The sequence below is a fragment of the Sturnira hondurensis genome, unplaced genomic scaffold, assembly GCF_014824575.4.
Source record: "Sturnira hondurensis isolate 20B ecotype Veracruz unplaced genomic scaffold, ASM1482457v3 Scaffold0008761, whole genome shotgun sequence".
NCBI lineage: Eukaryota > Metazoa > Chordata > Mammalia > Chiroptera > Phyllostomidae > Sturnira > Sturnira hondurensis.
Window position 1 is genome coordinate 2,868,573 of NW_028081392.1, and position 21,074 is coordinate 2,889,646.

At 38.1% G+C, this 21,074-nt stretch overlaps 1 protein-coding gene across 5 annotated transcripts in view; it reads right to left on the bottom strand.

The window, feature by feature from the left end:
• Positions 1-21,074, bottom strand: part of CFAP70 (cilia and flagella associated protein 70) — a 135,301-nt gene that overhangs the window by 73,962 nt on the left and 40,265 nt on the right. For all 5 annotated transcript variants that reach the window (XM_037055873.1, XM_037055872.1, XM_037055871.1 and 2 more), the window contains 5 exons: positions 20,164-20,255; positions 12,672-12,732; positions 12,149-12,343; positions 10,251-10,382; positions 3,049-3,174 (listed from right to left, as the gene is read on the bottom strand). In XM_037055873.1, the coding sequence (XP_036911768.1) occupies positions 3,049-3,174; positions 10,251-10,382; positions 12,149-12,343; positions 12,672-12,732; positions 20,164-20,255 (606 nt within the window). The remainder of the gene's footprint in view (positions 1-3,048; positions 3,175-10,250; positions 10,383-12,148; positions 12,344-12,671; positions 12,733-20,163; positions 20,256-21,074) is intronic.

Sequence of the window (21,074 nt, forward strand, 5' to 3'; positions counted from 1 at the left end):
TACATTTTTTTTTTAAACAATGAACAATAATAAGCATTAGGAAGAATGTGGAGAAAATGAAACTTTCATCCATTGCTGGTGGGAATGTAAAATATTAGTACAGCTCTTTGGATAACAGTTTGGCAGTTCCTCAGAAAGTTAAGCACAGAGTTACCATATGACATACAATTCCACTTCTTAGTATATATCAAGAGAACTGAAAACATCCATTCACACAAAAACTTACATACTTTATACATGAATGTTCATAGCAGCATTATTCATAAGAGCTAAAAAGTGAAAACCAGTCAAATGCCCATCAATAATGAGTGAAGAAACGAAATGTGGTGTATCTACACAATGGAATGTTATTCACCATAAAAAAGAATAAAATACTTACACATGCTACATGAATGACCCTCAGAAACATTATGCTAAGTGGCCATAGCCAGTTGGCGTGGTTGGTTGGAGCACTGTTCCATACACCAAATACTGCAGGTGCAATCCCCAGTGATGGCACATACTAGGTTGCAGGTTCAGTCTTCAGTTAGGGTGTATACGGGAGGCAACCACTTGATGTTCCTCTCCCACATTGATGTTTCTCCTTCTCCCTCTCTCTCTCTCTCCTCCCCCACCCCTTTCTACTCTCTCTCTAAAATCAGTGAGCATATCCTTGGGTGAAGATTTAAAAAATTATACTAAGTAAAAGAAGGTAGACACAAAAGACCTCCAATTACATGATTCCATTCATATAAACTATCTACAATAGGTATATCTATATATTGCACAATTAAAAGTAAATTAGTGGTTGCTTCAATTAGAGGGTAAAAAGGAATGAGGAGTGATTGTTAATTGGCATAGGGTTTCTTTTGGGGGTAATGCAAATTCTTTAAAATTAAACTGTGGCATTGCTGTGAACCTAAAACTTCTTTTAAACGTCTATTATAAGTACAGTATAGTCAATAATATTGCAATAACTACATATGGTCCCAGGTGAGTACTAGAAATATCAGGGGAACACCTTGTAAAGTATATGATTGTGTAATCACTACGCTGTATATCTGAAACCAATGCAAAATAATACTGAAAGTGAACTATAATTGAGAATTAAAAAATAAAAATAATAAAAATATCTATTAAAAATTAGATTGTGGTGATGGTTGCACAACTCTGTAAATACAGTGTAGTAAATAATATTGTATACTTTTCAATAAGTGAATGTTATGGCAGGTGAATTATATCTCAATAATTAAAGAAATGTAAATGAAGGTTTAGACCATTTTTTCATGTGTTTATTTAGCTCATGATGCATGTTGTAGGCAGTACTAACAGAACTAGATAATTCAGTTGTCATCCATAACACACTATAAGGGCTCAGTAAATGTTTGCTGAATTTGTTGAATACACAGGTTTTATTTTTTAATTATTTATAAGAAATTAATGTTTTTTCTTTGTATATAGTTTTATGAATTTTAATATATGTATACCTTCATGTTACCATCACCAAAATCAATATACAGAACAGTTCTAACCACCCCAGAAAACTTCCTTGTGCTGTCTTTTTATAGTCATCTTTTCTACTACCCACAACATTTGGCAACCAGTAATTTGTTATCTATCATTAGTTTTGTCTTTCCAAGGATGTCATATAAATGGAACTATATAGTGTGTAACCTTTGACACTGGCTTCTTTCACCTACTATAATGCCAAGTTGTTGTATGTCTCAGTTCACTTTTATTGCTGAGTAGCATCTCATTATATGGATTATCATAGTTTATCTGTTCATACTTCAAAGAATATTTGAGTTGCTTCTGGTTTGGGAAGTTATGACTGGAACTGCTGTAAGCATTTGTACACATAAGATTTCATTTCTTTAAAGTAAATATCCAAGAATGGGTCAGATGGTACATGTACAAGGAACTGCAAAACTGCTCTCCAGAGTAGCTATATCACTGTACATTTCCTTCACTAAAGTTTGAAAATTTCAGTTGCTTTCTATCCTCACCAGTACCTGGTATTGTCAGCACTTTTCATTTTAGGTATTCTAGTAAGTATGCAGTGGCATCTCATTCTGGTTTTAATTTGCATTCCCTAATGGCTAATGATGTTGCACATCTTTTCATGTTCTTATTTATCACACTTAATTCCTCTTTAGTAAAGTGCCTATTCAATTTCTTTGCCCATTTTTATTTGGTTGTTTTTTATTGTTGAGTTTTGAGAGTTCTTATTATTCTGGAAATAAGCCCTGTGTCAGATGTATGTTTTGCATATATGTTATTTTGGTTCTTTTCCTTAACAGTGTCTTTCATAGAGCATTTGTTTTTAATTTTGATTATAAATTAATCAAAAATTGATAAGTTCCCTTTATCAATTTTTTTGATAAGTAATTTTTTGATAAGTTTGGTTGACACCAAACACAATGGTTTGGTGTCATGTCTAAGAACTCTTCACCTAATTCCAGGTCATAAAGATTTTCCCCTCTGTATTCTTTTAAAAGTTTCATAGTTTTGGCCCTGGCTGGTGCAGCTCAGTGGATTGAGCACAGGCCTGTGAACCAGAGGATCACGGTTCAATTCCCAGTCAGGGCACATGCCTGGGTTGCAGGCCAGTTCCCTGCAAGCCAACTCCCAGCAGGGGATGCACAAAAGGCAACCATACATTGATGTTTCTCTCTCTCTCCTTCCCCTCTAAAGGTAAATAAACAAATAAAATCTTTAAAAACAAGTTTCATAGTTTTATATTTTATACTCAGATCTATGATCAATTTTGAGTTGATTTTTATACAATATTTGAGGTTTAGGTCAAGTGTTCATTTTTTTAACATGATGACCAACTATTCTGACACCATTTTTTGAAAAGGCTATCCCTTCTCCATTGAATTTCTTTTATACTTTTGTCAAAAATATAATAGCCTTATCTGTATGGACCTATTTTTGGACTCCTATTAATCTGTGTGTCTATCCTTTCACTAATCAGGTTGGATTTTTAAACAATCAAGAACCACTATTTATTATACCCATATTGTACAAATAAGAGTAACAACAACCACTGGCAAGGTGTTTAATTACCTCTTCATAATATACAGCTGCCATTCCAAAGTTCTCATTGACTTCTGCTTCAAATGCGAAGAGTCGAAGCTGTTCAGTAGTTGTATGAATGGTTGGGACAGCACCTTGGATATCATCTGGCATGGTCTTGTCAACATCAAGATGTTAGGCAGGCAAAATGGAGTAATTACAAGTAGAGAAGTTTTATAAGAATAAACCAGATGTGAGACTCAAGTCATGAGGTCTAAAATGATTTTAAAGTTTCTTACAGTCTTGCCAATACAGTAAGAGAGAGAGCGAAGCAAGAGAGAAATACCAATGGTGAAAGGGAAGCTCAGTTGTCTAATTAGCATGGAAGTGAGTAAAAATCACTTAAGGCAGCACTGCTCTTCTCAATCCTCAGGGAAGTCAGTATCAAACACTTTCTTAGTGTACAGACAAATATAATTTTTTAGGTGTCATGACATGAAAAAGATTGATGCATACTAACTACAGTCTTCAATCATCAAGAAAACAGGAGGCTAAGGGTAAAGCTTTGGAAGCTATATCTATACTTGTAGTGAGATACATAGATAGACACTACAAAGATGACAGTATAGAAATGGCCAGAAATGTAGGGACACACCCAGAAAAATAATATATCTAATGTACCCAGATAGGAAAGCAAGTCTTGTATAATAAGTAATCTGGGTTAGAAGCTATGACCAAGGAAGACCCCCCAAAATTCCTTAATTAGAAGTAAAAATGATATCAGTGACTTTACCAAGTGGAGTTGCCAAGGGATGTGAAGAGTAAAACTAAATTTGAGATGGGCCAAACAGATCTTCTCATAATTAATTAATTATTGCCTCTGTTCTTGTTCTTTTTATATTGATGATCTTGACCTCCAAATCCCTCCAGCAACACACTTCCATACCAAAACCAAAAACTCTGCCTCTATTATCGCACTACCAGAACCCACACTCAAGCCTGCTGCCCTTTTTTCACTTAGCCCTCTAAAAACTGCTCTCTGACTTCATTTCCTGCACTTCCAATATGCCCATAATTTCCCAAGTGGACAAGCCTAGACTTCATGATCATCCATACATACTACTCTATCATCAGCACACTCAAGTCCCAGGCATCCTTTTCCTCCTGCAACTGTCCTACAAACTCCCAAATTAAAACACTCCTATAGCCCTGGCTGGTGTAGCTCAGTGGATTGAGTGCAGGTCTGCAAACCACACAATCGCAGTTTAATTCCCAGTTAGGGCATATGCCTGGGTTGCAGGTCAGTTCCCAGCAGGGGACTCATGAGAGGCAACCATACATTGATATTTCTCTCCTTCTCTCCTTCTCTCCTATTTTTTATTTAAAAAATAAAATATTTTTTAAAAAGAGAGAGAGAGAACAATTATTTTAAAAAAACCACTCCTACAACCTGGCTTCATTTTCAGGTAGGAGCTGACATCTGGTCCTAAGGAAAACTGCAGATAGCATAGAGATATCTGAGCTGCCACAGACTCTTCTGACCTTTGGACTTAGCTGAAGGCCTTTAACACCCCCAGCAATCTATATATTTGTTCTCGTTTAGCAACATACGTCATAATGTTTATGCAGTCTCTAATTTTTTTTCTCTTTCCTCAAACTTTTCATTCAACCCTTCTCCCCTTCACTTTCAGTAAAAACAATACTTCACAAAGGAAATAGAAATCATTAGGCAAGAAATCCCTCAACTTTTGAACACTACACCAAAATTGTTTATTTTTGCATCCACTATATCTCTTTCCTTTCAGCATCAGAGGAAGTGGCAGAACCAAACTTCTATTTCAAGGTTAACCCTTACATCTAAACTCATTTTTTAATTTTTTAACTTTTTAATTTTTATTGTTGTTCTAGTACAATTGTCTCCATTTTCACCCCACCATGCCCCCCTCACCACCCATCCCCACATCCCATGGTTTGGTTTTCTCCATGTGTCCTTCATACATGTTCCTGGATGGCCCCCTCCATTATCCCATATTATCCCTCTCCCTCCTCCTCTCTGGTTACTGAGAGATTGCTCTATATTTCTATGCCTCTGGTTGTATTTTGCTTGCTTGTTTGTTCTCTTGATTAGGTTCCACTTACAGGTGGGATCATATGGTATTTCTCTTTCACTGCTTGGCTTGTTTCACTTAGCATAATGCTCTCCAGTTCCATCCATGCTGTTGCAAAGGGTAGGAGCTCCTTCTTTCTTTCTGCTGCATAAATTTTCATCAAGTAAATGTACCACAGTTTTTTGATCCACTTATCTACTAATGGACACTTAATCTTTTTCCCACACTTGGCTATTGTAAATAACACTGCTGTGAACACTGGGGTGCATAGGTTCTTTTGAATTGGTGTTTCAGGATTCTTAGGGTATAATCCCAACAGTGGTATTGCTGGGTCAAAGGGCAGTTTTATTTTTAGTTTTCTGAGGAAATTCCATACTGTTTTCCACAGTGGCTTCACCAGTCTGTATTCCCACCAACAGTGCACTGGGGTAAAGTCTTAATCCTTTCCCACTTGTATACCCTGGGCTTGCCATTGATTATCCCCTTTTCTTCTGTTTTCGCAATCTCTGTTTGCTGACTCCTTTTCCCAAACCAGTGCACATGCTAAAGGCTTTTCCATCTTTTTAAAAAGATTTCTATAATTTCTAGCTACTACTTTCCAACTTCTTCCCTTCATCTTCCAACTTTTTAAATGTATATTTACTTGTTTCCTAAATCCTCATTTACTCCTCAATTTGTTATAAATCGAATCCTTCTCAATTAGTCCAATGAAATTGTTATATAAAGGTTAACAATAACCTCTTTATTGTCAAATCCAACAAAAAAATTTCAGATTGTTTTTCCCCTAGTTTTATTGAGATTTAATTGCCATACATCACTGTATGAGTTTAAGGTACACAGCATGATGGTTTGACTTACATATATTGTGAAATGATTACTGCAACAAGTTTATTTTTGAAAGTATATTTTATTAATTATTCTATTACAGTTGTTCCAATTTTTTTCTCCCTTCTATCCCCGCTCTGCCCTACACCCCCTCATACTCCTACATCCTGCCCCCCCAGTTCATTTCCATTGGTTGTATATGTAAGTTCTTTGGCTTCCCCATTTCCTATACTAAATATTCTTAACCTACCCCTGTCTATTTTATGCCTACCATTTATGATTCTTTTTTTTAAAGGTTTTATTTATTTATTTATCTTTAGAGGGGAAGGAGAGAGGGAGAGAAACATCAATGTATGGTTGCCTTTCGTGCGTCCCCTGCTGGGAGTGGGCCTGCAGGGAACCAGCCTGCAACCCAGGCATGTGCCCTGACTGGGACTCAAACCGCGATCCTCTGGTTCGCAGGCCCGCGCTCAATCCACTGAGCTACACCAGCCAGGGCCCACTTATGATTCTTATTCCCTATATCTTCCCACCCCCATTCTCCCCCTCGCTCTCCTCATCGATAACCATCTATGTAATCTTCATTTGTGTGATTCTGTTTCTGTTCTAGTTGTTTGCCTAGTTTTTGTTTGTTTTTTAGGTTCAGTTGTTCATTTTGTGAGTTTGTTGTCATTTTACTCTTCATAGGTTTTTATCATTTTCTATTTCTTAGATAAGTTCCTTTAACATTTTATATAATAAGGACTTGGTGATGATGAACTCCTTTAACTTGACCTTATTTGGGAAGCATTTTATCTGCCCTTCCATTCTAAATGAAAGCTTTGCTGGACAGAGTAACCTTGGATGTAGGTCCTGTCCTTTCATGACTTTGAATATTTCTTTCTAGCCTCTTTTTGCCTGTAAGGTTTCTGAGAAATCAGCTGATAGTCTTATGAGCACTCCTTTGTAGGTAACTGTCTCCTTCTCTCTTGCTGCTTTTAAGATTTTCTCCTTATCTTTAATGTTGGGTAACTTAATGATGATGTGCCTTGGTGTGTTCCTCCCAGGGTCCAATTTCTTTGGGACTCTCTGAGCTTCTTGGACTCCCTGGAAGTCTATTTCCTTTGCCAGATTAGGGAAATTCTCCTTCATTATTTTTTCAAAAAAATTTTAAATTTCTTGCTCTTGTTCTTCTCCTTCTGGCACCCCAATGATTCAGATGTTGGAGTACTTAAAGTTTTCCCAGAGGCTCCTAAGCCTCTCCTCATTTTTTTGAATTCTTGTTTCTTTATTCTGTTCTGGATGGACATTCATTTCTTCCTTTTGTTCCAAATTGTTTATTTGAATGCCAGTTTCCTTCCCTTCACAGTTGGTTCTCTGTATATTTTCCTTTATTTCACTTTGTATAGCCTTCATTTTCCCCTTCATTTTGTGACTGAGCTCAATCAATTCTGTGAGCATCCTGATTACCAATGTGTTGAACTCTGAATCAGACAGGTTATCTATTTCCTCATCACTTAGCTCTTTTTTAAAAGTTTTAATCTGTTCTTTCATTTGGGCCATATTTCTTTGTCTTGGTGAACCTGTTAAATTGTAAGGGGTGGAGCCTTAAGTATCTGCTCAGGAGGGGCAACTCTCTCTGCTGCATGTGGCACTGCCTGTTGGGGAGGGGTCAGAGAGGGAACAATGCTGCTTGCCCGCTCTGATCTAGTGCCACCTTTCCAACAAACTTTCCTATGAAACTGGGAGTTTCTCTCACCTTAACAACCCCCACAGTATTTTACATCCAGAGGTTTTGAGTCTTTAATTTCCTGGTCAGCCAGCCCTGCCTCATCTGCAAGGTCCACCCCTGCCTTCTCCACCTGGCTGTCCATCTCCTCCCCTCCTACTAGTCTGGATAAATGTTTCTTTAACTCCTTGGACTTTCATGCAGTTTGCTATTCTGGAAGTTCTGGTTGTTTATTGTTTTTTTTTTTTATGAGGAAGCAAAGTGTTTCCACCTACACCTCCTTTTTGGCTGGAACCTCTATTTTCTGCCTGATTACACCAGTAAGTTCGGATAGCAACCATCATCTCATATAGATACAATAAAAAGAGAAAGAAAAAACAAAAAGTCTTTTTCCTTGTGATGAGAACTCTTTGGATTTACTATCTTAATATAAAATTTTATATATATCATACAGCAGGGTTAACAATAGTACTGTATATTATATACTTAGTACTTATTTATCTTATAATTAGAAGTTAGTACCTTTTAACCAACTCCCTTTTCTTCCACCCCAGATTTTGTTTTTCTTGAATTTCTAGGAATATTTGACAATGCTGACCATTTTTTCTTCTTAAAATCTTCATCCCTTAGCTTCTGTGACACCAATGTCTGCTGGCTCTTTTGCCTTTTTAACAATTCACTTGCCTCTTTCATTCTTTTTCTTTTTGCTGGTTCCAAATTCTATGTTTATTATTTTTTTTATTGTTGTTCAAATAGATTTGTCTCAATTTCCCCCTCACCATGCCCTCAGGTCCCATCCCTCACTGCCTCCTACCCTCGAATCTACCCCCTTTGGCTTTGTCCATGTGTCCTTCATATATGTTCCCTGATGTCCCCTCCCCTATTTTCCCCCATTATCCCTCTCCCCTCTCCCCTCTGGTTACTGTCAGTTTGTTCTTTATTTCAATGCCTGTGGTTATATTTTGCTTGCCTATTTCATTAATTCTTCTACTCATCCATCCTTTAAATGCTGGTGTTTCCTAGGATTCTACCACCGGCTTGCTTTTCTCTCTACTCATGTTTTTCTCAGCAACTTTATCTATCACCATAGTTTAACTAGCATCTATATATTCATGGCTCACCAAATTTCATCTCCAGCTCATAGCTCTCTCTTGAGTAAAATCCCATTAGAACTAATGTTCACAATTTAAGTCAACATCAATTGTCTCCCACTAAATCTACTCCTGTTGTATTTCTTGTCCTGGATAATGGTACTATCAGCTACCCAATCACTAAGACTTAAACTTAATCTTTTATTTCTTTTCCTCCATACAATGTAATAATCAGTTAGCACCATCAGCTTCACCACTTCTAACCCATTCTACATACTTCTATGAGAGTGGTTTTTTGTACAAAGCCTCCCTCCACGCTCCCAACTCCCCTACCAGCAATGGACTTCATCTCCTACTTCTTTGTCTCTCACCACTTCAACCTCTACTCCTGAATATAAGCAGGTTGTATACATATCATATTCTTCCAAGTTTCTATGCCTTTTTGATGTTCCCTCTGACTAAAATTCTCTAAAACACCCACCTGGAGAACTTCTTTTTAGCCTTCACAGCCCAATTCAAGTCACACTCCTCTGTAAATCCCTCCCTGAAAGGTCCCAGAGTAAAATTGATCACTTTTTCTTAAGGCATCCCCTAAGCTGCTGCACCATGGACACACTCAGTCACACCACTTACCGTACTCTACCACAGTTATTTGTACTCTGTGCCTGTCTCCTACTAGATAGGGGCTCCTTGGGGGCATAAGGCAACAATCATTGCCATCTACCTCGTGCTCAATTGCTTTCCAAATCAAATCACCCAAATCATCTGTGCACAAAGCAGGACTGCACTCTTAATCCTGGGACAATGGACACTCTTCTCCTACCTCCTCCAGGGAGGCCAAAGGAAGTGAGAGAAACCTGATGGTGGCAGAAAGGAAACAAACAGTGAAGGAAAGAGCAAACAGAATAGGGGGATTAAGGAAGCATAAGTTGTTAGACACAGACTACCAGGGGAACAAAAAGATGGATTTTTGTCATTGTTTTCAAATTAACCACAACTGCAAATTTTTTTAAATGAGCAAATGAAGGCAAGATACAAGCTGTGCAAATAATATATATAAACAGACAAGTGGGAGAAAAGCAGACCACCCACAAATAGAAAGGTCATATTTGAAGTGTGGGTGTCATTGAGGTAAAATATCTGAAAACAATTTTTCTTTGTTTTGTCTGTCTTAAAGGCAAAAAGTGAGAACTGCATACATTCACAGAATAAATAAAATGATAATCTTCATTTCATAATTTAAATAGCCTATTTTATCTATTTTTCCATCATACTTGTGACAGTTATGAAATTAATTTTAAAGAAGTTGAAAGAGCATATACCCTGTTCTCCTGAAAATCAGTCTCATAATTTAGACAGTTTCTTATTCATCTTTGTGTTTCAGTGCCTACCACAGAGCAGATATCTGAATAAATAGTGTGGAATTAAGGAAGAAAAGAAACAAGGAAGAAAGGAGTTATTTGGAAGAAACCCTGATGCCCTACAGAGAAAAGGAAGGGCTCTTAGTTCATGATCACCTACCTGGTTTAAGGCTATATGCATCTGGTCCACCAAGAACACATAGAGCTCACTAATGAATGTCTGCAGTTCCTCCTGGCTTTCAAATGCTGTTGTTCTCAAGTACTTCTCTCTCACGATCTTTACCACAGCATGCTGCAAGAGACACAGATCACCTGTCTAATAACACACCCAGCACCGTGCTGACCACACAGGCCTCCCCTGAGCTTCTGGTCTAAGGCTCATAAGAATTTCAGACAGGAACTGATTTCTCCCTGGGTGACTGCTAAACTGTTGGCTGTTTGATTTTTCCCTAATCAACACACTCTATATGATTTATTTTATTGGTGTCAACATCGTCACTAATATGGTCAATGCAGGACTCATACTGTGTGGAGAGAGTCATAAAGCTGAAGAAAACCTTAGCATTAGGTTTGTGCTTTATGTCTCTTATGGTGGCCACAATTCAAGGGAGAAAGGCCTGATTTGAGAATTTAGAGAATGGAATTCTGGTTTTAATTCTGCCACTGTATAATCTCATAAATTATTTTATACTTGACACTTCAGTTTCCTTATTTGTTAAACAGATATGGATTTCTGGTGTGACTATCTTATTTCAGAAGATGACTGAAAAGTCAAAAAGAAGTAACAGGTGATGAAGCTTAAAATGCTGTACAAATAACATATTGGTATAGGCAAAGCAGCTTCTTCTTCTTTTTTCCCCCCAAGCTGACATTATTGCCAGTTTTATACTAAATGCTTTCCGTGAATTATATTATTGAATTCTCATAATGACCCCATGTGATAATATTAATATTATCCCTCATGGTCAGGCAAAGAAACTGAGGCTCAGAGAGGTATAAAGTCACTTGAACATCCAGCTAGGAACAGCAAAGCCAGAATCAAACTGAAATGTGACCACGCCACCTACTGAGAACAGCCTCTTGCCTCTAGGGACATGAGTTGTTTTTTACTTTATTACTTCCACGTGCTTTTTTGTATTTGTTTACTATAATACACAGCACATAGTAAATGAGCATAGAGAAGCAGTGTAGTATAGCAGTTAAGAACGTGATTTTTGGAGCCAGGCTACCAGAATCTGAGTCCCATCTTTGACCTTTACTAGCGCTGTGACTCTGGGCAAATTACTTAACCAACTAATGTTGTATTTCTCCATCTGTAAAACATTTCTCCATCTGTGATTACTTACATCACAGTGTTGTTGTGAGGATTAAATTAGTAAAATATAAAGCATTAAAAAAATTGTCTGGTATACAGTAAACACTCAATAAATGTCAGCCATTATCACCTTGACTGGTGTGGATCAATTGGTGTGGCATGGTCTTGCAAAGTAAAAGGTTGCTGGTCTGATGTCTGGTCAGGGCACGTGCCTGGGCTACAGGCTTAGTCCATTGTCGGGGTGCATGTGAGAGGCAACCAATCAATATTTCTCTCTCACATCGATATTTCTCTCCTTCTCTTTCTCCCTCCCTAGCCCCCTCTCTAAAAATAAGTAAAAAGTTAGCCATTGTTATTCAGGAAATTATTATTAGGTAACTATTTCTCAAATTTTAGTGATTCTATGGACTAGGGACAAGTTTGTAATAGGAGACAGAGATAATTAGTCATGGATTCAGTACACGGCACAGGGCTTCTGCCTGCTAGAGCAACATGAAATCTGGCTCAAAATCTGGCCCAGCCTCAAGTGGAGAATCTTATTTACACTTAAAAAGAATGTGAACCATTCCATGGCTCTGCAGGAGTGCAGCTTCTCCTAACAGTCTGTCCTGGAGAACATAGCTATCTTTAGCAAGAGAGGTGGGAGCATAGCTGAACATAACCACAGAAAAAAATGACAGCTAGGTATGTAGAGAAGATGCTGCATAAAACCCATGGAATAATTAAATAAATGAATTGTTTACCTTGAGTTGCTCTTTGAAAGCAAAATATTTTCCAGAGCAATTAAGTTCATAGTTGAGCTGGCACTTCTGCTCCACCAGGGTTTCGCTATCTATGTCATTCTCCAGTTTGGCCACCTGTTTTCCAAACATCCTGTGATACTCGTCCAGAATGGCTCTAGAAATGTTCTTGATCTGAGCGTGGTAGTCACTCACTGCCTAGGAAAATACAAACTGTCTGGTAAAGAGACCTCAAAGAGGTCAAGACGTGGAATGGAATTCTGAACCTGGATTGTGTTTTATGTTCAATAATAGTTTAGGTATAAATTGCCCTTGTCTTCTCAGCTCAGAGACCACCGGCTAAAGATTGAACACCAAATACTATTCATTGTAAACCACTTGCCACAAATAGATACAGAAAGGAAAATATGTGAAGCTACAAGTTCTCGCTCCTTCTGAAAAATACATTGAAGAACCCTTGCTTTATTTTCAAATGATGCTCTCAACACCTTACTCCTTACGGTTTCACCTTGGCCTTGGCGCTTACCTTCTGAGCTCCTCCTGTCCTGCGGGAAACAGGGGGCCTTGGAGGAATCAGTTCCTTGACCCTGTATCAGAAAACAACAGTTTTATTATCTGCAGATTCATGTTCTCTTATTTCCCACCACCAAAGAGTCTGTATGGGGGAGATCTAAGGTTTGTCCCCCAGCACACTGGAACATTGTGCTGTTCTCTCATGTGAAAGCCTAGACAGCATGAACCCCAGAACAGTATGCGGCTATGGATCAGAGAGAAAGAAAGCAAAGAAACAGCTCCTTAGAGAGCAGCTAAGTTGTACTTTTGGCTAATTTGAGCCCTGGCTTTACCATTACATACTTTTTTTAAAAACCAGTGCTGTGTACAAGGGGTGCTTGAATCAGGGGGTTAGAAAGAAATGGGGGTTATAATTTTATGTGCACTCTAATAGAGTCTCTGAAAGCATACAGTTTTGGAAATTTAAATGGTACAGGCAAGTGAAAGGTTTTCTTTCCCCTCCATCTAGATCATGATTTATGACTGCTTTAAATTACAATAATGATATCAGACTTTATGGTGAGTAAAAAATTCATTTTGTCACTATCAAACTACTTATGATGAAACTTCTACCTTCCATTTTTAGGACAGTATATAAGAACCTAGATGAAATTAAGTTATAGCTTTTAATTTTTATTTATTTTTTTAAGATTTTATTTATTTGTTTTAGATAGAGGGGAAGGGAGGGAGAGAGGGAAATGTCAATGTGTGGTTGCCTCTCAAATGCCCCCTACTGGGGACCTGACCAGCAACCCAGGCATGTGCCCTGACTGGGAATCGAACTGGTGACCCTTTGGTTCACAGGCCAGTACTCAATCCACTAAGCCACACCAGCCAGGGCTAAATTTTATTTACTTTAATGGGTAATATATCTAAATGATTCAAGACTTAAAAAGTATGAAACAATATATAATAAACTATATCCTTCCAACCTTGTTTTCCAACTACCCAATTTCCTTTCCAGAAACAATGTTACTTATTCATTCATCCATTCAAAATATATACAGAGTGGCTCCTATCCATCAGGCACTTTCCTAGGTACTGGGGCATTAAACAAAACAAACAAAAATGCTTGCCTTCGTGGAGCTTACATTTTGGTGGGGAAACAACTTAAATAATTAAGATAAATATGTTAATTATATGTGCCATGGAAAAATAATGCAGGAAGGGAGATAGACTGTGTTGAGGGCTGGAGTGGTGAAGCTGAAAAGTGCATTTCACTAGAGAAAACCTTCTTGCTGAAATAATAACATTTGATGGAAGTGAGGAATCAAGTCATGTGGATATCAGGGGCAGGAAAGTTACAGGCAAAAGGAACAATAAGTGTAAAGGTCTTGCTGCAAGAGTATGCCTGGCACATATGAAGAAGAGCAGGGAAGCCAGTTTGGCTGGACTGAAAAAGTGAGGACAAAGTACATGAGGAATGTGTAGGACCTCGCAGGCCACTGGTACTTTCTGAGCAGAGGAGTTACATGAACTGACTTCCATTTAAATACAATTATTAGGGAATTCTGCTAAGCATTCCCTAATAATTAAGAAGAAACTACTTAAATGGAAAAACAAAAAGGTATGTCCATACAATGAAATATTATTCAGCAGTAAAAAAATTAAGTACTGACACATACCACAGTATGGCTGAACCTTGATAGCATTATGTTAAGTGAAAGAAGCCAGTCACAAAGAAACCACATATTGTATGATTCCATTTATATGAATGTCCAGAGCTGGCAAATCTACACAGACAAAAAGTAGATAAATGCTTTCCAAGGGATGGGAGTAGGCATAGGAATGGGGAAGGTTGACATGAGTGTTGGGAGGAAATGTAGAGTGATTACTAGTGGATATAAAGTTTATTTTAGAGATAATAAAAAATTAGAAAGTTGATTGTGATAATGGCTGCAGCACTCTGTGTATATTAAAAGCTATTGAATTATACACTTTAAATGGGTGAAGAGGAGACTTCTAGTCAAGATGGCAGTGTAGGCAGACATGGCTCACCTCTTTGCACAGGCACATCAAAATTACAACTAAAATATAGAACAACCGTCACTCAGAACTGTCAGAAATCCAGTTGGATGGAAGTCTGACAACTGCAGAGTAAAGAAAGCACATCCATCCATACTGGTAGTAGGGGAGCAAATGCAGAACAGGCTGGTCCCTCATCCACATGTGGTGGATAAAAACTTGAGAGGGATATCTTGGGAGAAAAGAGTCTTAGCCCCACACCAGGCCCCCCACTCAGGGTTCCACTACCAAGAAGATAAGTCCCCACAACTTCTGGCTGCAAAAAACAGTAGAGATTAAATCAGTGGAAGAAACTGCTGAAACCCCAAGCAGTTCCTTTTAAAGAACCCACACACGGACTCATCTACTCAAACTCACTCTCCCTGAGCTCCAGTACTGGGATAGCAGCTTGAAAAGCACCAGTGGGCCCTGGCTGGTGTAGTTCAGTGGATTGAGCGCGGGCCTGCAAGCCACTCGATCTCCCGGTCAGGGCACATGCCTGGGTTGCAGGCTAATTCCCAGTGGGGGACTCACGAGAGGCAACCATGCATTAATGTTTCTCTCCTTTCCTTCCCTTCCTCTCTAAAGATAAATAAATAAAATCTAAAAAAAAAAATTTTTTTTAAAAAGAAAAGCACCAGTGCTACACAGGGAGAAAGAGAAGTATCTGGCATCAAGGCAAGCTGATGCCATATCTAAGACTCCATCAACTGCTAATATTGTTTGACCCTCCTTGGATATCCCCAAAGACTCTGTCCTACCCAACTAACAGGCCCATCCAAGCTGCTTTTCCATATGAATGGTTGTAGCTCATGCTTCACAACTTCCTAAATCCTATCAAACCAGCAACAGCTGGCCTCAGTGAGCCCCAGGCCAGGCACTAGCAGTAGCCAGCCTAGATTCACAGCTTGGCTTTGCCTGGGAATCTCCAAACACAGCACAAGTCACAGCCATCTGATTTCTCTGTAGCGCAGGTAGGGTGGCCCCAGGCAAAACACAGGTGAGGGCTGATCTTGGCCTGTACCACCTGTGAAACCCCTGGGCCAGTGCACCCAGCAGACCACATCAGAACACCACCACCATGCCATGTATAGCTGATCCCCCACAGAAGGCAGAGGTTGGTGGTCAGCAGCCACAGTCAGTCCTTACAGCTGATTGGCCTGGGTAAATCCCTCCTATTTATCTCCCAACAACAACCAACTCAACTACAAGAGGAGGGTATACTCAGCCCACATGAAGGGCACACCTCCAGTATCCAACTTGGTTGATAGTGGAGGCTGTGCCACTGGACCCTACCGGACGCCTACTACATTAGGCCATACTACTAAGACATTGAGTCAAAGCAGCTCTAACTACCATATTTTGCTTGTATAATTTGCACTTTTTTGCCCAAATTTTTGAGGGAAAAATGAGGGTGTACATTATACATGGGGAGTACCAGTTTCATATTTATATAAATGTTTTCAATTCTCTTATGCTTATGCATTAAAAGTATAACTCTAGAAAGCAATAATGATATCTGTATGCAAAATAACACCCTGAAATACGATAATTGGTTTTATTTTAAATGCAAATAAATAAAAAATTGAATTAAAAATTAAAGTGAGCCCTAGCTGGTGTAGATTACTGGATTGAGCATGGGCCTGAGAACCAAAGGGTCCTAGTTTGATTCCCAGTCTATGGCACATGCCTGGGTTGTGGGTCAGGTCCCCAGTAGTGGGCGTGCAAGAGGCAAGCACACATTGATGTTTCTCTCCCTTTCTCCCTCCCTTCCCCATTCTCTAAAAATAAATAAACAAAATCTTTTTAAAAATTAAAGTGAAAGGTTTATTTCCTGAAAGTCTGGGCCAAAAATGTGGGCGTGCATTATTAATGGGAATACATTATACACAGCAAAATATGGTAATACATAGAAACAAGCAGAGGGAGGCTGTCCAATTGAGGAGACAAAGAAACATGGCCCAACAGGTCAAAACTCCAGAAAGAGCCTTAGCTGGTGTGGCTCACTGGACTGAGCACTGGCCTGCAAACCAAAGGGTCGTTGGTTCAATTCCCAGTCAGGGCACATGCCTGGGTTGCAAGCTAGGTCCCCAGTGGAGACCATGAGAGAGGCAACCACACATTGATGTTTCTCTCCCTTTCCCTCTGTCTAAAAAATAAATAAATAAATAATCTTTTTAAAAAACTCCAGAAGTAACTAAACAAAATGGAAATAAACAATCTATCAGATGCAATGTTCAAAACACTGCTTATAAGAAGCTCAAAAAACTTCGTGAGGACCTCAACAGAATAAAAAAGATCCAGTCAGAAACAAAGGATTCACTAATTGAAATAAAGAACAACAGCAGAGTGGATGAAGCCTAGAATCAAATCAATGATTTGGAACATAAGGGAGCAAAAACCAACCAATCAGAACAAGAAGAAAAAAAGAATCCAAAAATATGAAAATAGTATAAGCAGCCTCTGAGACAACTTCAAGTGCCCTAACACTCACATCATAAAGGTGCCATAAGGAGAAGCAAAACAGCAAGAAATTGGAAATCTATTTGAAAAATAATGAAAGAAAACTTCCCTAATTTGGTGAAGGAAATAAATAGACATGCAAATTCAGGAAGCACAGAAAGTCCCAAACAAGATGGATGCAAAAAGGTCGACTTCAAGGCACATCATAATTAAAATGCCAAAGGTTAAATATAAAGACTGAATCTTAAAAGCAGCCAGGAAAAAGAAGTTAGTTACCTACAGGAAAGTTCCAATAAGACTGCTAACTGATTTCTCTAAAGAAACTTTGCAGGCTAAAAGGCATTGGCAAGAAATATTCAAAGTGATGAAAAGCAGGGAACTATAACTAAGATTACTCTATTATTCAACAAAGCTATCATTTAGAATCGAAGGGCAGGTAAAGAGCTTCCTAGACAAGAAAGAGTTAAAGGAATTCATCATCACCAAACTACTATAACATGATATGTTAAAGGGAATTATTTAATAAAAAGATAAAAAATATGAACAATAAAATGGCAATAAATACATATCTATCAACAATTGAATCTAAAAAAAACTAAGCAAACAAGTAGAACAGAAACAAGCAGAGATATGGAGAATGTGTGTATGGTTTCCAGGAGTAGGGAGGTCTGGAGGAATGGGTAAAAAGGTAAAAGGATTAAGAAGTACAAATTGGTAGTTAAAGAATAATCATGGGGATGTATAGTACATTATAGGAAAGGGAGTAGCCAAAGAAGTTATATGCATGACCCAGGGACATGAACTACGGTGTGGGGATTACCTGAGGGAGTACGGTGTGCTGTACGGGTATGGGGAAGGCAAAGGGGGAAATACTGGTATAACTGTAATAGCATAATCAATAAAATATAATTTAAAAACACACACAAAAAGAAAATAACAGACCTAAATGACAATATAAAGCCATTAGACCTAATAGATATATATATGTAGAATTCCACCTAACAACACAGAATACATATTCTTTTCTGTAGGAGACCATTCTGTGTGGCATGGGCTCAGCTCCCACTTGGAGATGCACAGGACCCACACCCATGGATAGGTTCTTCTGTGGGGAATCAGGCCTATAATGTACCTAAGCCGCTTTGAGACTTGCTTTTGCTAAAACTCTCTCACCCTGAATTGAGGCAAAAAGTGCTTACTGTAACTTCCTAAAATCCATGCTAAACCTTCCTAGGGCCAGTTTAACCAGTCCAACCACTTTTGCCCTTTTCATTTGCAAATATCCCTCTTCTGTGATGTGATTAACAGCATTGGCTCCTTTGTTTTTTGTAAAAGGTAACCACCTAAAGCCAACCTGTGCATAGTAAATGAAGACCATCATGTAATATGCTGAGAAAAGAAATAAAGGCCTGTCATGACTGTGGCCACTTTTCTCTTCCTTGAGAGAAAAGCCATGCTCGCTCTTTTCCTCCACAGGACTCACTAGTCCACGTGAATGTCTCTCCCATATCCACAATGTGGCGGACCCCACAAGCCAGGATCTACATTACTTTTCAAATGCATGTGGAACATTTTGTAGGCTAACCCATATATTAGGATACAAAACAAATCTCAAATTTTAAAAGATTAAAATCATACAAAATATCTTTTCTAATTATAATGAAATAAAACTAGAAATTAATAACTGGAAGGAAACTGAAAATTGGAAAAGTCGCAAATACATGAAAATTAAACAACATGCTTTTAAATAATAGGTCAAAGAATAAATCACAGGGAAATTAGAAAATACTTTGAGATGAATGAAAACAAAAATATAACATATGAAAATTTTAAAAATACAGTGAAAGAAGTGTTCAAAGGGAAATTTATTGCTCTAACTCATACATTAAAAAAAAGAAAGCTCACAAATCAATAATTTAACTGTATACCTTAAGTAACTAGAAGAGGAGAGCAAACTGAATCCAAAGCTAGCAAAAGGAATGAAATAATAGAATTGTAGTAGAGATAAATAAAATAGAAAAAAGAAATGTAATAGAAAGAATCAATAAAATTAAAAGACTATTTCTTTGAGAAGATCACCAAATTTGATAACTCTTAGGTAGAGGTACTAAGGAAAAAAACAAAGACTCAAATTACTAAAATCAGAAATGAGGGTGGAGACATGATTCCCCTTTTACAAAGATAAAAAGGATAATAAGAGAATGCCTTGAACAATTGTGCATAAACAAATTGGATAACCTAGATAAAATGGACCTCCTAGGAAAACAGTCAAAGCACTATGATACAACAGAAAAAGTTTTATAGGGGGAAAAGGCAGAAAACTGTACTTGAACAACAATAAAATTTAAAAGTATTTAAAATAAGTTTTACAACTGGAACCTAATCAACAAAACAAACAAGCAAGCAAAATATAACCAGAGACATTGAAATAAAGAACAAACTGACAGTAACCAGAGGGGGAGGGGGATAATGGGAGAGGGGGATAATGGGGGAAAGAAGGAGAAGGGTATTCAAGGAACATGCACAAAGGACCCATGGAGAAACCAAAGGGGGTAATACTGAGGGTGGGAATTGGGGGTCAGTGGGACAGGGGAGAGTGATGGGTGAAAATGGAGAAAACCATACTTGAACAATTAAATAATTAATTAATTAAAATGAAATTAAAAGTTTTTAAAATTACACACAAATATATGCAACGTTGGGTGCGTGTTTGTATAACATAGGGGCTTTAGAAAGCTAAATCCAAGGTGTTAAAAGTGGTTATCACTCAGTGAGTAGAAATCTGTGTGTCTTTGTGCTTTCTTGTTAATCTCAATTTCTCAAAACTTTTGTAATAGGCATTTACTGCTTTTGTAGTAAGAAAACATAAACTTAATCTGGAAAGAGCAGTAAATTGATGTTTATCCCAAGGGAAATTATATTTATGGGCACAAACTGACTTTCTTTTATTCATACCTAAATTGTTTTTACAAACCAGAGTGCCAACCATCACTACGCACCGTCTTGCTAGCTCCTCTGGCATCCGCTTTGGAACCAGGGCTTTGTCCAGCTGGATCTCCAGCACAATGTATGTTCCTGCTTCTACGTATTGCTGTAAAGACATTTTTTCTAATTTATTTTTTTCAGGAAAACAGATATTTATGAAAAATTTTAGCAACATAAGATAATGTCTGCAATGTAATAAGTAAGGGAACTTTTACAGTGTAACCTTAACTGGGCAGAAAAACAGTAACAGTGGTTACTTCTTGCGTTTTATTCCTGGAAATGTCTACCACAACCGAAGGCCTGTTTTACTTGTTCAGTACCTTTCTTGGAATTGTTGTAAGTGAATGCCATTCTTTCTTCCACCAAACCTCTCTCATGAGTCCTGCAGAAATATTTTCCTCATAACTTTCTGCAACCTCTTCACTGACACCTACGCACTGCGACCTGATGGACATCTCTACTCAGACTTCTGCTAGCATCCTAAAAATAACATGTCTAAAATTGAACATATCGTTTCCTGTATATTATCCTCTCTTTTGACTTTTTTAATGATGTTGTCATCCTTCCAGAAAGTAAGGCTTGAAACCTGAGTTATCTTTAACTTTTCTTCCTCAACACCTGAAAGCTTCCCAGTTCCACCTTGCTTCTGCAGGCTTCTCGCTTTCTTTAAAATCCCTCCCTTAACTCAAACTGTTATGAACACTCACCTGCACTATAAGAAAAACCTATAAACTCACATCTGAGGCCCCTATCCCAACTTCAATCTCCTTTTTCGACAGCCTTCCAAGAGTTCTGCCCTGAAACACACATGAAGTCTTGTTTCCACGTAAGTTAAAAACCTTTAATGTGAGCCTCTAAGATGAGGCTCAAGAGTCCTTTATCATCTGTAGAATTAAGCCCACACTTTTCAGCAAGTCTTTCAAAG